The 16,107-nt window shown below is 33.2% G+C and overlaps 1 protein-coding gene across 3 annotated transcripts in view; it reads right to left on the bottom strand.

Annotated features, from left to right (window-relative positions):
- Window positions 1–6,255: 6,255 nt before the first annotated feature.
- The window catches only part of Chd1 (chromodomain helicase DNA binding protein 1), a 76,774-nt gene continuing 66,922 nt past the window's right edge, over window positions 6,256–16,107 (bottom strand). For 2 of the 3 annotated variants that reach the window (XM_010603349.2, XM_010603350.2), the window contains exons 32-36: window positions 12,757–12,935; window positions 10,924–11,020; window positions 9,978–10,026; window positions 9,214–9,424; window positions 6,256–7,324 (exon numbers count right to left, since the gene is read on the bottom strand). In XM_010603349.2, coding sequence (XP_010601651.1) covers window positions 6,979–7,324; window positions 9,214–9,424; window positions 9,978–10,026; window positions 10,924–11,020; window positions 12,757–12,935 — 882 coding nt within the window. In that variant the 3' untranslated portion in view covers window positions 6,256–6,978. The other variant, XM_010603351.3, reaches the window with a different exon arrangement.

The raw sequence follows: 16,107 nt of genomic DNA, 5'->3' as shown, positions 1-16,107 counted from the left end.
AACAAAAAAAAAAAAAAAAAAAAAAAAAAAAAAAAAAAAAAAAAAAAAAAAAAAAAAAAAAAAGAACTATAGGATATAGGACAATCTCCCTAATGAATATAAATCTCTAAAAAGACACAAATTATAAAAATGGAAAAAATAGAGAATATCTGATTAATCCTACATTTTCTAAAATCACGCTCAAACATTCTCATTTGAAATGTAAGGAAAAAGTAATATTCCTACCAGACTCTTTTAGAAAATAGAGGAAAGGAATATACTTCTTAACATATTTCCTAAGGTCAGCATTAATTCTGATGGTAGTATTAGAAAAAAGTTACAAAAGAAAACTAATGACTAATACTGTCATAAACAGATACAAAATCATAAAAATATTACCGAATTTAATGCAACAATACATGAAGAGGAATATGTTTTGATAAGATGGAGTTTATCCCAGGAATGTCAGGTTGGTTTAACATTTTTTAAAAAAGAATTGTAATCCATGTCAATAATATAGAAGAAACATCGTGTCAGCAGAAAATATTTATGATATCACCTCTCTACAAATAATAGAAAGTGAATTTTAAAGCCTGATGACAGATATCTATTTTATAAAGTATACAGTTAACAGAATATTCATTGGACATGGTGGTGCATACCTGTAACCCCCGTACTCTGGGAGGCTGAAGAGGATCCTGATGTTCAACACCATTAGTCATCAGGAAAACACAAATCAAAATCAGTGAGTCACACACACAGTAGAATGGCTAAGGTTTTTAGTAAACTGACATAAGCTGTTCGTACAGAAAATATTATGAACTCTCACGCATAGCTTTGTAGGGATGTAAAATGGTACGTGCACTTGGGAAAATAGTTCTTATAAAGTAAAACTATTTTGCAACACCAGTCCAAGATATTTACCCAAGAAAAATTGGAATGCAGGTTTATCTAGAGAACTAACTGTACACGAATGTTAACACCATCATTCATAATAGCCCAAACTGGAAATCTAACTTTTCATCCAGTTGGTGGAAAAACAAATTATAGTACACCCAATACCAAGGAATACTATTGAACAGTGAAAGGGAATGAACAACTGGAAAATGCAACAACATGGATTAACCACAAGAATATCAAACCAAGTAAAACACAGGTTCAAAGCGCAACATACTAGATGATTCCATTGTATGACATTGTGGACAAAGTAAAAATAGACAAGGGGAAATCAGTTCCTGCCAGGAGTTGGGTGGGACGGGAAAGGTCCATAATTTTATTTGAGGTGATTGAAATATTTTGTATCTTAAATATGGCTGTAGTTACACAAGTTATCAAACTCATCACACTGTACACCTAATGGGAAAAACTTGTTGATACTAGGTTAACAGCAAGGAAAAAAATTTTTTTCTGACTCACTTAAAAAACATAGGAAACACAAAATATTCCTCTTTCATTAGGGTAATTACAAGATGTTTTGTTTTTTTTTAAGTAAAAAAAGTATATCATGCTGTCTACAAACATTTCTTTTTCAAAAGCTAGAGAATGTTTACATTTTTCCTTTTTTTCTCAGCACAGATCTTTGCAAAGTTTCTCTTCAAAGCAGTCCTTTAGTTACAAAAATAAATCTTTCATCAATATATAAACATAAGCATCATTCACGAGACTAACCTTTGTATTATTCAAAAGTCAGCAAAATAAATGTTAAAATCTCATTTCTTGGAGCTTTTCTCTGCAGATTTTAGTTCCTGGAAATAAAAGATATTTCTCTGTATCTCAAATGTCTCAGTAATATTTATCAGTTAAGTTTGAAAACTGGAAGACAATAAACAGACTCAAGTAATAAGATACTTGAGAAAGCATATAAATTTCTAATAATACCGAGCCAAGTTAATAGTGGCAAGACAAGTTTGGTAACACTAGCCATCTAGAAGGCACAACATTGCTAAAACACTACAGTGAAAAAAATACATCTCAGACAAAGGACTTTTTTAGGTGTTGAGGATACAAGATTTAAAAGCCCTATTCTAATAGCACGATTTTCTACTGAGGAGGTAGACCATGACAAACGAACAAAGCATGTAAGATTTGATAGTGCATATGTGCTAGGAGAAAAAGCAAAAGAAGGGATATACAAAATGATGGTTTCATGATGCTAATCTGTGAGGCGAATGTGATAAACACTACACTATGGAAACTCATACTAATGTGTATATTTGAGATGAAATTTGATATGAGATTTGAATTATGGGAACAAGCTTTGTAAAATAGTATTTTGTGTTCCAAGTACAGAGGATCCTTAACTTACAAACTGTTTGTTAGCGAGGGCTGGTTGTAACTCCAGATGGCCAGTTGAAGACTCAGGCTCCTCTGCACAGCCTTCAAAGTCTCTCTTCTATGTACAGGCACATCTCAGTGTCCTTAGACATTGGCCCAGGATTTCTCAACCCCACACAGGGAAGAATGTGGTAATGTTCGTTCCAGACTCTTTTAAGGGTTAAATCTGTGCCTGATACCATCTGGAAGCACAAGCAGCCAGCATTCAGGTCATAACTCAAGACTTCAGTCTAAGTTAAAACTAAAATTCTAGTCATAACCCAAGTTGTTCATATGTCAGTCTGGTCATAACTTTAGGGTCCACTGTAGTAGAAAAGCAAAAACAAGAACAGCTACGGAGAAGTGCTAAAGATATGTCAAAGATAAATGTGGGTAGATATTTTAAATTAGAGTTGAAAGGTTGCTTAATTTCATATAGTTTAAGATTCAGTATGGGATCTATTGGCTATTTAAGTGGAGTTCAGGTCAGGGGTATGGTTGAAGCTAGATGCTCAGCATAAAAGAGGCAAATACAGTGAAATTTTTGAAAAGGACATAAACAAAAGCTGTACATATTACTCAGCCATGAAGAATGAGAAATTAGATTCGTTCATAGGAAAATGGATATTGAGGATATACTCCTAAGTGAAATAAGTCATAAGTGTAAATACCGGTTTCTCTGGTGTGAATAAATAGTACATAATAATAGTACATAAGTTCCTAATTATGTAATTGACAATGTGAAATAGGAAGAAAGGGGCTAAAGGTGTAGGGAAAATGGAAGTGTAGGGGAAAGTTAATATGGGAAAAGAAAAAAAATATGAGAAAATGAAGAAATGGAAATAAAGTGTTTGTAAATGGGGAGCGGAGGAGTGGGTGAAGGAAGGGCAGGGACAAGGGGTAAAAAATGAGAAATAAGACCTGTCATGTAAAGGTACAAGATCCCAGTAATGAATGTAACTGTACTGTATACCTAAAATGTACCAATATGCTCAATGAGGAAAAAAAACGCTGTACAATAGTAATATCATAGAAATTCCAGAAAGTAAAAAGAATTGGGCAAAAGGCAACACATGAGTGAAGAAAATTAAAAACAACTACAAAAACCTACTATACCTAGATCCAGCTTAGTAAAACTGCAGGACAATTCAGTTCCACAGCTCATTCTGTAAGTCCAGGAACTAATACAGCATACACCATAATGAAATTACAACACAAAGTAACCTGCAAGCTAACACACGTTATTATCAGTCAACATCCTTACCTAGCTCACTTAACAGAAGCATTAAAAATGCTTTAAACGGGGCATGGTGGTACATCTATAATCCCAGCACTGATAAGAGGCTGGAGGCAGAAAGATGCATGTTCAAGCCCCGATTGGATAACTTTGTGAGTCACTGTCTCAAAATAAAAAAAGAGCTCAGGGGTAGAGCAATCTATTAGGTCCTAAAAGCACTTACAAAAGAAAAAAAATGAGCATAAATTCTACAAAACCACTAGTTATTTCTAAACTAATGATTTGCAATTGCAAATGAATTTTTTCCCAAATAATAATAGAATGGCTAGAAATTTTAGCAGTTTCGAGTCTCAAAATAATCATGTTTAACTGCTTCCTAATACCCTTCACTTAACACAGATCTGTACTAAATGCAATATGTGAAAGCTTGTTGTTTTCACACCCTGAATTTAGAGGCATCTTTATTAATATCCTTTTATATACTACTTAAGAAACTTTAAAAAGTTTCGAGTTACTAAGTAACAAACTACTGAAAATTGGAACAACCCACATTCTTGAATATACAGTGATACCTCAATTCATGAACAATTCTGTTTGCAATTTGGTTCACAAATGGCAAAATTTGGATTCTCTCACAAACTGTACCTGGTGACAAACATGACCATGGTCATCTCCCCCACACAAAACTGTAAAACAAATTAAGCCCATAAACCAAGGTACTGTTGTAGTTCATGTTTAGATAAAGTTGGGAAAGTCTAAAAATATAAATATTCAAATCTTCCCAAATCCTCAAAGGTAATTTTCTAGTCAGAAAGAGTAATGTGGTACAGAAATAAAAACCATGCATATTCTTGAACAAATCTCATCAATGGTCTTCCTATGTATAAATCAGCAAATACTCAACTTTCACTGTAAATCATAAAAATATATTACCAAAAGAAATGGTCACATAATCTACATTATATGAAGCTTAATGTTTCTCATTGTATTTTGCAAACCATACTAAAATTAATGAAGGAAATCAAATTTCATTTTTTCATAGCTTTCTGACAGTTTGAACACTAATTTCTAACCTACCCTGATATTTTCTTTATAAGCAGACAGGCCATTGCTTTTAATAAAAATCATTTATTGTATATTAAGGTGGAGAGTTAACTGTACAATGCTATGCATAATCTCTTACCCTTAAAACATTAAACATAAATAAAAATAGCAAAACAGAATGAGCATGTAAAAGACCAAAAATAAGCATATTTTATAGAAAATATCTTCTATTATATCTATGTACTAATGTTCTTCTCTATTGTGTCTTCATAAACTTATGGCTTTGCTCCTTTCCAACATAACTTCTGATTTCTTATAGTTAACATTTCTTGTAAATTAATGTTAGTTTCAGATTCCTCATTCAACTCAGCTGACCTAAATATTCAACTAAATGTAGTACTTTTAGACTACTCCACTGTCCCCCCAAATGTTCCATGGAATTTTCACAAGATATAATGCAAACATTTCAACTACAAAGTGAATTAAAAAATGTAAACCCCAATTTCACTTACTGTGTTAATTTATAAATTCATTAGGTATAATTTTTACTCAAATGATCTTGTGGGATATAATCATACTAAATGTGAGAAAAGTAAGGCTGAAAAATGTGTGCCAACACTGAGTTCTTTCATTTTTGTATTTAATTAGAAATTAGAAATTTTAAAAATTGGGTTATTCTCTTACATGTTATCTTATATACCAGGAAAGAAACATATCATTATTCTTCAGGGTAGGAAAAATAATTTAAAAAATTTTAAAAACACGGAAGTTTGTTTGTATACATAGTATAAAATTTAGACTTAACCAAATAAAAAGAAAATATTCAATAAACAAATCTATGGATGAATTTTGACTTTCACAGCTGATCAATGGGCCTATTTATAGAAATACTACAGGAATATATCCTGTCAGAATTAAGATCAAAATTTGTTACATAACAATCATATCAAAAATTCATTTCATATGATTCAAATATTCCTCATGAATATAACAAAATTTAAAAATATATGAATAAAATATGTTCAGGAAGCCAAAGGGTCCAAAGACTTTTAGATCTAAATTTTACTCTATGGAAAGATTCAGTTTTCAAAATAGATTTAGTCGTAGGAATACATTGCCAATATTCAATTGCTTACCAAAATAACCTTTTTCTGTCAAATATTACTTAAAAAAATTTTTTAAGTGCTTGAAGGAGTAAGAATGCAGCAGAAAACTACAGGAGCCCACATATCCTTTTTCTTAAATTTAATTTGTCATATATAAGGTTTTTATATACAATCAGTGTGCATTGTAACAGTTTATATTAAAAGTCAATCAAGTTTGTCTAAAATGTTAACCTGGCTGCATAGCACATTTGACATTATTGCCTACATGAAAAGGGAAAACAAATGGATTTACAGTAATGTTTGGCCATTTGGATTTTGAGTCATGTATCTACCCTTTTAAACCCAATGCGTCTGAAAAAAATGTTTCCAGAGCATGCAGTTTACACTTTCCATATTATTTCATCATTTTTTCTTTTACTACAAACATAGTATTGACTAAAAAACGGGGAGGGGAGTAACATGTATCTAATAAAGTATTCAATATAAAAAGGACTAATGGAAATAAGTGGCCCCTTTCCCCATTTTTACATTCTAAACAATGATTCCATCAAGACAAATCATTAAAAAATGTTATTACATTGATTTTTTTTTTTTTTGATAAAGAAGGCCTGAGTTGGTAGAGAAAGGAACAGTCAAAAAAAGCCTGAGGGGGAAAGAAGGAAAGCTCATTTAATACATTTACAATAATTTACAGCCATTTTTTTTTGTAAAAAGGCATAATAATAAATCACAAACAGGAAATTCCTGGCTATATTACAGATATAAGTACAGAATTTAAATATTCAAGCTTGTGATGAAAAGCGGCAAGGTGGTCGCAGTGTACAATGTAAACAAGTAGCTTTGGAAAGTGAACAAAGTCCTTGAGCCTTTTTTTCTTTATTAAGAAAAGAACTCTCTTTCATTCCTTCCTGAAACATGATCACAGGTCAGAGTAAAGTTCATATACAAACATAATTTAAATGGAGGTCAGTCTAAAATAACTGACTTAAAAAACAATTTTATCCAGCCTATATGGGAGGGCAGTGTTGAGGTCCCTGTTATAGTAAACATTTTCCATTTCTTTAAAAAAGAAAAAAAAAAAGTACTACAATATTTGTAGTACAGTGCAGCATAATCCTTAAATATAAAAATAGTTTCTCTTCTGTTGGGATAATAGACCTTGCATCCTGGAAAGAAGTAACAATACTGCTACTGATAGAAGATCTGTTTATATCTTTCAAGTCATGTAAGGCAATTACTGTGTTGGTTTATGATATATGGCTAAAAGAAAAGTCCAGAAAGACAAAGCGTAAGTTTTTGTTATGTTTTCCGATTACTCCAGGTGTGCTCGGGTGTACTTTTGTGATCAACTGAATGTTCAAATGGAGATCTGGAGCCATAAGGAGACCTCTGATCTAGTGGTGACCTAGGGCCACTGCTGGAAGCTCTGTGGTCCATTTGCCACTCTGAGTGATACCTATAATCCCTGGAAGATTTATGGTGTGTGTATTCAGAACTTGATCGGTGATCCGAATGTACCCGATGATCTGAATGAGATCGGTGATCAGAATGAGATCTATCTTTTAAACTTCCTTCCAAATTTGACCTGTGATCTCTACTCCTGTGATCATCCAGTTTTCTGTGTTTCTCTCTGTCACTGTAGTATCTAATAAAAGAGAAACTGTTTCTTTTAGTCAATCTAATAATGCAAATTACAATGTTTCCAAATAAAGTTTTACTAAAAATAAAACAACTTTAAAACATACTTTTCATTGTATACATGCTTATACCTCATTAAACTCCATAAATCAATTTTAAAATCACTGGGGTATCTCTTTGGAAAAAATCATTTGATTCATAAAACTAAAGAAAACCACATAGGGAAGCTCACACAGCATCTAATTTCATATACCAATCTGAGAAAATATACTGTTTTTTACTCTTTTATTTGCATTCATACATCATATCTGCCTAGAAGTCAGAACTGGATAACCACAACCATCCAGGACACCCGTAAAATCAAAGTCTTTTATAGCAGAACTTCTAGCCAGGAAATATTTTAAATTCAAGAACAAAGTCTATGAAATGACTTATAAAGGCAAACTTTCATTGACAGATAATGCCTATTATAAACTTTATCAAGTCTGCCTAACTATGTAAGTTTTAACACAAAAATTACTACTGAAAAATCTACTCTATATATAAATGTGGCAATCTACTAAAAAATAAACATGGCGAGTTTAATAGAAACTAATCTCTAAAACATTTGCCTTTTCAAATAAAATACACGGAATGAGGGTTTTTATTACAAAGAATATAAATTATCTTTAATCAACCTACGAAATTATAAACCTATACTAGTACTACACATTTTTCTTTTTATCTTATGTCCCTTTCTAATACTACATTATTCTATAACTGATGTTTTGGAGTGTGACAGAGCTTCTCACAGAACAGGTTAGTACTGTGAGTGCAAATGAAATAGAAACAGTATCTTCTAGCTTCTTGAGCAATGCTGGGGTGGAACCTAGGGCCTCAGGTATGGGAGGCAAGCTACAACTGAGCTGCATCTCAGCCCTTCTAATTTTCTTCTGGTTTTCACTTTTATTCTCTCAACTTTCAAGTTTAAATTATCAATAATAATTAACTATTAAAATACTCCTTTATGGATAAATGAGTGTATTATATGAAAGAGTATAATATATATTCAAATTTTCTACTCAAAAACTTCCAACAGCTGGTGAACAGCTATAATCCCAGCACTTGGGAGGCTGAGTCAGGAGGATGGCCAGGAGTTTGACACCAGCCTAGACTACATAGGGAGTTCATGGCCAGCCTGAACTACATAGTGAGACTGTCTCAAAAACTACCAAAACAACAACAAAACAAAACCTTTCTACAGTAACCATTTTAAATCTCAAGAGAAAACTTCCTGATTTCAGGAATCTGGTATAGATTGCTGAGATTAAAGTTTAATCTCAATTTAAGATGGTCTGAATAAATATGTTTCTACCCTTCATGAGTATTAGAATGCAGAATCTCTCCCCTACCAAATCTGCATCACTATTCCATCAAGCTCTTAGTTTATCTGATAGTTTGAAGAGTATATGATCCAGTACTCTCCAAAGCCAATTAGAATGAATCCCAAAACAGAACTTCCTATATCATCTTCCAACTTAACAGAACTTTCTATATCATCCTCCAACTCACATTGTATACCTTGATTTCAATTTTTTTTAATTCAAAACTCATTTTACAAAGCCGGGTAAATAATCCCAGAGCTTGTAATCCCAGAACTTGGGAGGCTGAGGCAGGAGGGCTTCTCTGGGTTCAAGACCATGCCAGGCTATGTCATTCAAGGCCAGTCAAAACTACACAGCAAGACCCTGTCTCAATAAACCAACTCATTTTATAGAGAAATTCATTTATTAGTAATAGAAAATACTACAGATGAACTGTTTTGTTTATAAATCGACCAGACTTCTGACTATAGGTTCAATACAATAAATAAAAGGAGAAAGCTATAAAGCAAATTTCAAAATAACTAAAGTATACCTGTTGTCTTGCTTGTAGTGATCCCACTCTCGATGATCTTTACCATTACTAAATGAAGAATAAGGTCTTTTCCTGGAATCACTCTTTTTGTAAGAATCTCCCTGATGTCGGTCTTTATGGTGGTCATGGTACAGAGATAAATGTCTATCAGAAGAATAACTGTCCCTGCTGCTATCATCGTGATTTGTATTCTCTTTTAATCTTTCCACATCTGTTAAAGACAAGGAAGTTCAACTTTTGTTAATTATTAAAAAAAAAAAGTGGTAAAATACTTTACTGCTAGATAATAAATCCTGTTTTAACCCCTGAAAAACAAAATTATTTCTCACATATAGGGAGATCAAACATTTGGAAATGGTCTGATAAAGGCAGTTCTAAGATTTAAAAAGAGGTCAAATGGTCCTGAAGTGTGAAAAATCACAACTGGAAAATATGAGGCCCAAACTGTTCTTGGACTACACTTTGTGCCTGTTTTCACAAAATAAAATGCATTATTCTAAATAATATACACCAACACTCATTTTAACAATTACCCTACAATTCCTAGAATTACCCTACAATTCCTAGAATCTTACAAAAGGTTCATGCAAAGGATAACATATCAAACAATGTAGGTATAAATGAAATTACAATATTTTATCAATATAAAAGTTGTTTTAAGAACAATGTAAGCTTTTCATAATTTTATCTAATAAAACAAAACCCAAAAAAAGCAATACAGTTTTTAGGTTTATCTTCCAAAACAGTCAATAAAGCTTACCTACCTGGATTTCTAAGGACATGAGCATTCAAGTTGTTCTGGTCACTGTTTTGCTAAAATAAAAGCACATAGGTAAGAATCTTTTAAGTGGATATAAATACTCTTAAACACTTACAAACCAGGGAAGGGGACCACCTTAAAAAATTCTGATACTGACTGAAGTCTGCATATAAGAAACTGGAATGTATAGCACTTAAAAATCTTATAAACTATTTGTTCCATAGATGTCTATTTAAGCAATTGACTGATAAAATTTTAGATCTAACAAAAAAGTTGCAGAAGCGGTAACAAAAGCCCCATATACCTACTATTCCCTGGCTTTCTCTTAATATTAATATTTTACATAACCATAGTATACAGATCCAAACACTAATGCAAGACTATTAACTGAGCTCTGGACCTTATTCGGATCTCACATTTTCCTACTCCAGGACCCAATCTGGAGCCTATACTGCATTTCACTGTCCTGTCTTCTGTGACAGCTCCTTAGTCTTTCTTTACCTCCACAACCTGGACACTGTTGAAGAGTCAAAGTTACTGGAGACCACCCTTCAAATGTGACTTAGCTGCTAAGTTCTCAGGATGACAGCAAAGTCATATACATCTTTGGCCACAATGTCACAGCGTGTATTAGGGTTTCATGATGTTGATGTCTTATTGCTATGATTACCTGTTTAAGTTAATCTCAAACAAGTGTCGCTTCCATAAATTGTTTTCCTTTTGTAAGAAATCAACATCTCAGAGGGACCTTTCTGACTTTGCCACTTTCTACTCGTGCACAAATTTGATTCCTTCTGTGGATCTTATCTGTAACAACTATTACTAATGTGTTATAACAATAGTATTTTAATTCATTACGTGCTTCTTCATTGATTAAATTCTTCTGTAATAAAAACTGTCATTGTGTTAATGAAATAAATTGAGGAATAAAATTTAATGCACTAATTTACCTGAGTTTCTTGTCGTTTTTTAATAGCATGCTTATATAACTTATGTAACTTTCTTGCATCAAACTCAGTAAACTTAGATACAAAAATCCACAGGTTTCTAGAAAAAAAAGTCAAATTAGTCTGGTGGAAAATCTTCCCCTCAAACACACATACCCACACACCAGCCCTCACACTAAGAAAGTGGGAAAGAATGTAATTCTTTAAATTAGACAAATTCAATTTTAAGAATAATTCACTGTATTCCATTCCTTTGCCTAATTGTATAAAACGCAAGCAACAGTCGAGAATATATTTGGGAACTACAGACAGCAAGTTAAACTTTAGATCCTGAGTGTGAAAAGATGGAAAATTTAGCTATATTCTCATTTCACTTGATTTTAGTGCTATTCTATGGCTCCATGCTTTGGGGATCATCGTATATTTTAAAAGCTTGAAAAAAACAGAATGACTCTGCTTATAGTATCAAAGAAAAGTCTGACAGCTGTTACAGCAGCCTCCCTCAATCCATGCTTTGCTTTCTAGTTTCAATTACCCAGTATGAACCATGGTCCAAAATCATTAAATGGAAAGTCCAGAAAAAAGTTAATCCTAAGTTTCCACTGGACATTATTCTGAGTAGAGTGAGCAGAGCAATGAAACTGATGCCGCCACATGTGCTTCCAGCTCCACCCCATCTCAAGGGGGCAAATCGTCCCTTGGTGCAGCACGCCCACCCTGAATAGTACTTGTCTGTTACTTAGGGTGGTGTTGCTTACTGACTACCCAGGCAACACAGTGCTTGTGTTCAAGTAAGCTTTATTTTAATATAATGTCCCCTGAAGCACATAATACGGAATTGCCAAAAAAGAAAAACAGAAAAAGAAAATGTAAAGTGCTTCCTTTGTGGGAAAATAAAAACTGTTGCTTAACTAGGGAAACAAAAAAAATTCATATGCTAAGATTGCTACAATCTAGAGTAAGGATAAACCTCCTATCTGTGAAACTGTGAAGAAAAAATATAAACACTAGCTTTTGTTGCATCCCAAACTCCAGAAATTGCAGCTACTGTGTGTGGTTAAATGCTTATTAATATGAGAGCTCAGTTTTCACTTACGTACCACAGCCTAGTGATTATAATCAACATTCTAGCTTCTTTTACTAATGGAGTTCTGGTTGAATTTAAGGAGAACAAGGATAGGATCTCCTAATATATTCTAATCATTTTCATTCCTCTAGAAATGCCACTACAGTTCTTTTGATGTGTACCTGCACTGCACACAGCGAAAAAGTCAGCAGGCTTATGAACTGACATTAATGACTTCCACGTGACCCTTTTCTTTCCTCATTCTGTCTTGCAGTCTGGCTTAACACTGAGCTGGATCTAGTAACCAGACATGATCTGCTCTGTAAAATACAGCAGCTCGGGTTTCAAGATCAACTGTGTTACTGCTGTTTCTAAAGTAAAGAGGAAAACAGAGGTTTGCTTACTATCTTCCTTTGAAACAAGTTAGTTTGATAAGTGTATACATATCCAAAGATAAACAGCTAAATTTATGTAACAATACATTTTTTGGGAACAGCAACTTTGAAAGATATTACTGAGAATACTTTGGTGAATTGTAAAGACACTGAAAACTAGATCCCATTATTTCTCATTTAAAGACAGAGATGTAGCTCATCATAAGTAATATTCATAAAAACACTTTAAAAGAAAAAAGTGAAAATATTTAGGTTACTTCTTAAGCACTATTTTGTCATGTGAACTTCAGAATTAGAGAAATAAATTGAGTCACACACATACACAAAAAGTTACAGAATTACAAACCTGACAATTCCTGAAAGCTTATTACTTACTTTCTCCACTGCTTAATTTGTTCAGGATTTGCGTACTCTTTCAGACATTCCGTGATATGGTCTCCAATTTTTATTAAACATTGTCTAGTATGTTCCAGTTGTTCTCTTTCTGAAAGGCCTTTCTCGGGCCTATCAAGTTGTTTCAAAGCTGCTTTGACAGGCCTCATTCTTTCTTTACACTTCAAATGTGAAAATAAAAACAAAAATACATGTATTAAAAGTATGAAGTCAAGATCTCAGAAATATTTATATGAGTAAATACAACATTGGTGACAAACTGTTAAATCTCATCTCAGAGCTGTTACATATCAGCTTTTCCCTTTTGGATATTCTTCAGGGAAGCAAGGCGTTGAAGTCGAATTTTACTTAGCTGCTATAAAAATGGTTACTTCTTACACTATAGGGTGTCATGTTAGTGGTCTCGCCTACTTCCACCCCATCAGATACTGGGGAATGAACAAACCCAGTGTCTCAACATTCCCAGACCTCCCTTTATTTCTTAAATTTTTAATTTTGAGACAGAATCTCAATATTCTGGATAGGGTGAGCTTGAAATTGCTATTCTCTATCTTGGCCTCCCAGAATGCTGGGATTATAAGCATGCACTACTACACTGGGCCTATTTTAAAACACAAAATACTAATACATTTCAGAGTATACCCTATATCCACCTAAAATATACAGTAAAGTATTAACTGAAAGTATTTTATAAAGAAAAAAATCAAGGGAGAATCTTCATATAATAGAATACACTAGCAATCATAGTATTAAAATGCAAGTAGACATATAAGTTGTATAATCTTCCAAACCTTAAGGACAAAACAAGGTGGCAAATGATAACTTCTGCTACTCTCATAGTTTGGATTCCTGGACTATAGGGGGGTAGTTGATAAGAGATCAACACTTTCTGTGGTAAATACTTTACACACTAATAAAACAATGAAACATCAGTGTGACTCAGTTTTACTGCTGTATTAAAAACATAAAATTATAACCAAATCAGAATTAAGATATTACTAAAAAGGCAATTTAGATCAAATTTATGAATATAAGTGAACAAATTTAAATTTAATAAACACGAGAAGCAAATTGCTTTAGATCCAGGAATGTAAAGATGAGATGGGTCAAGATTAAACAATATATTAAATTGGTAGTTGGGCCACAGCCATTTATTTAAAAAAAAATCTTTTTTTATTTTCCTACAGGCTGGTATAGACTTGTTTGTACTTTACTGTTTTATTGGCCTACTTAACTAAACAAGTCAGGAAATTTTCCATTTTTTGTTAAAAATAATTTAAAAACCATTAGAATTATGTATTCGTTAGAGGCAAAACTAGCTTTCTACCATATCTGATGCCATTAAAAAAAAAAAAAAGCAAACTCTAGTTTCCTATCCAATTTTTTAAAATTATTCTTAGCTCTTCTTCTTGTATTTTATTTTATTTTTGGTTTTGAGACAGGGTCTCACTATGTAGTTCAGGTGGCCTTGAACTTGAGGTGATCCTCCTGCCTCATCCTCCTAAGTAGTGGGATTATAAGTGTGCACCACTATGCCCAGCTTCCAATTTCTTTGAATTTTGGTAGCTTATATTCTCCTAGAAAATAATTTATTCAATGTATGTAAGATGAGTACACATACATGTTCTTGGCATTATTCTAAACCCAGAAATTAGAGCACCAAAGAATAGAGCAAAATAGTGGCATTATGATACTTCATTATAAGACAGTTAATAAATAAACAAGAGATGGTAATAATGATGATCAAGAAAAATAAAGAGAAGAAAGCTTCTTACCTTATTTAGGTTTTAGGGAAGAGCAATGTTGGAGAAGATACCTAAAGAAAATGAAGGAACAGGCCATTCAAAGCAGAGAGGAGAGCAAGTACAAATGCCCTGAAGTTTTTCTGACATATTTAAAGAACATGAATGCTAATGTGATTAGAACCAAGTGAGAGAGAAAGTAGGAAGGAAATAACAGGAATTAAGCAAACACTACACACCTTTTAGGTTTTGGTATGAAATTTTTTATCCTAAAAGGTAGAAACTCAGCTGAGTTCTGAGTAGAGAAGAAACATGGTGTGTGTATCTTCTTTGTGTAGCTGTCCTAATCACTATGGTTGCTGTACGCAGTACAAAATGAGGTACCGACAGAGCACAGGTTGGGAGATAGGAAGGGTGGAAGTACTAAGAACAGCTATGATGCTACTGAAATAATTCAGGAAAGGGATGGCTGTGAATTAAACTAGTGTGGTAGAGCCAGAAGCATTTGTTCACTGACATGAGTGTGAGTGGGTAAGAGAAGCAATGATGACAGAAATCTATGTCAAAGCTAAAGCTTCTAGAACAGAATTAGAGAAATGATAAAACTTACAAATACTTATTAGTTACTTTGGCTATAAATGTACTTTATCTGACCCAGACAACAGTTCCTTTCGGCAGTATTTGAAAAAGAAACTGAAGCGGAGAAACAAATGACATGTGTCAAACTCAGGTCTAACTGACCTCAAATCCTGTGCTCTTTCTTAACTGCTAATTTATGTTTTAAATAAAGACAAAACAATAAAAGAAAAGGTAAATCAAGAGTTGCCAAGTAAGGCAAAGATATTAAAGAGAATAAAGGCTGAAGAAAAGGCCACTGAATTGCTTTTTAAGAGTTACTCCCCAATAAAATAAAATTCAGCACAAGCCCAGAAAAGTCTGACTCCAGAGTCCCTGTTTAAAACTATTCTATTCTCCAACTAAAAGATATGCAAAGATCACTCACAAAATTAATGAAGACAAGATTCATGCATTGGGACACAGCAGAAAGCTTTCCACTTCAACAGTTACATGAGAGGCAGAAGGCTAAGAGGAAATTAGAGAAGAAGCTAGACGTACAGCTCTCCCTCACTAATGGAGCATACAGGGTAAACAGTTCACGTGAAAAGGTTAAAGTCTTTACCTCAAAAAACAAAACACCACCTCCTCTCCACTCGTGCCCAATACAGACTGAATATATATATAATCATAGAAAATGAATGAGAAGGCTAGTAAAACCCAGGTCCCAAATATAAAGGTTCCTTTTAGAAAGAAAACAAGGAATCAATGTCTGAACCTTCAGAAGAGATCAACAGCTGTGGCCCAAATACATAAAATGGAAGATAGGTCAGAGTGACAGTTTAGCATTTGAATGCCCTCTAAATTCTCAGTGACTGGAATAATGTCAACAGTCAACAAGGAGAACAAGAAAGCTGGTATGGACTACTATATTTAAAAGTGTGAGAAAATACTTCAAGGATTTTAGGACTTGTCATAGAATCAGGGAACAAAATTGTTTATTAATTTTCTAGTGAAGATACAAAAAGATAAGAAA

Source organism: Fukomys damarensis, unplaced genomic scaffold, assembly GCF_012274545.1.
Source record: "Fukomys damarensis isolate Sample0158 unplaced genomic scaffold, DMR_v1.0_HiC HiC_scaffold_3, whole genome shotgun sequence".
NCBI lineage: Eukaryota > Metazoa > Chordata > Mammalia > Rodentia > Bathyergidae > Fukomys > Fukomys damarensis.
The sequence above is the reverse complement of the archived record's forward strand: the minus strand, read 5'-3'. Positions and strand labels throughout refer to the sequence as shown.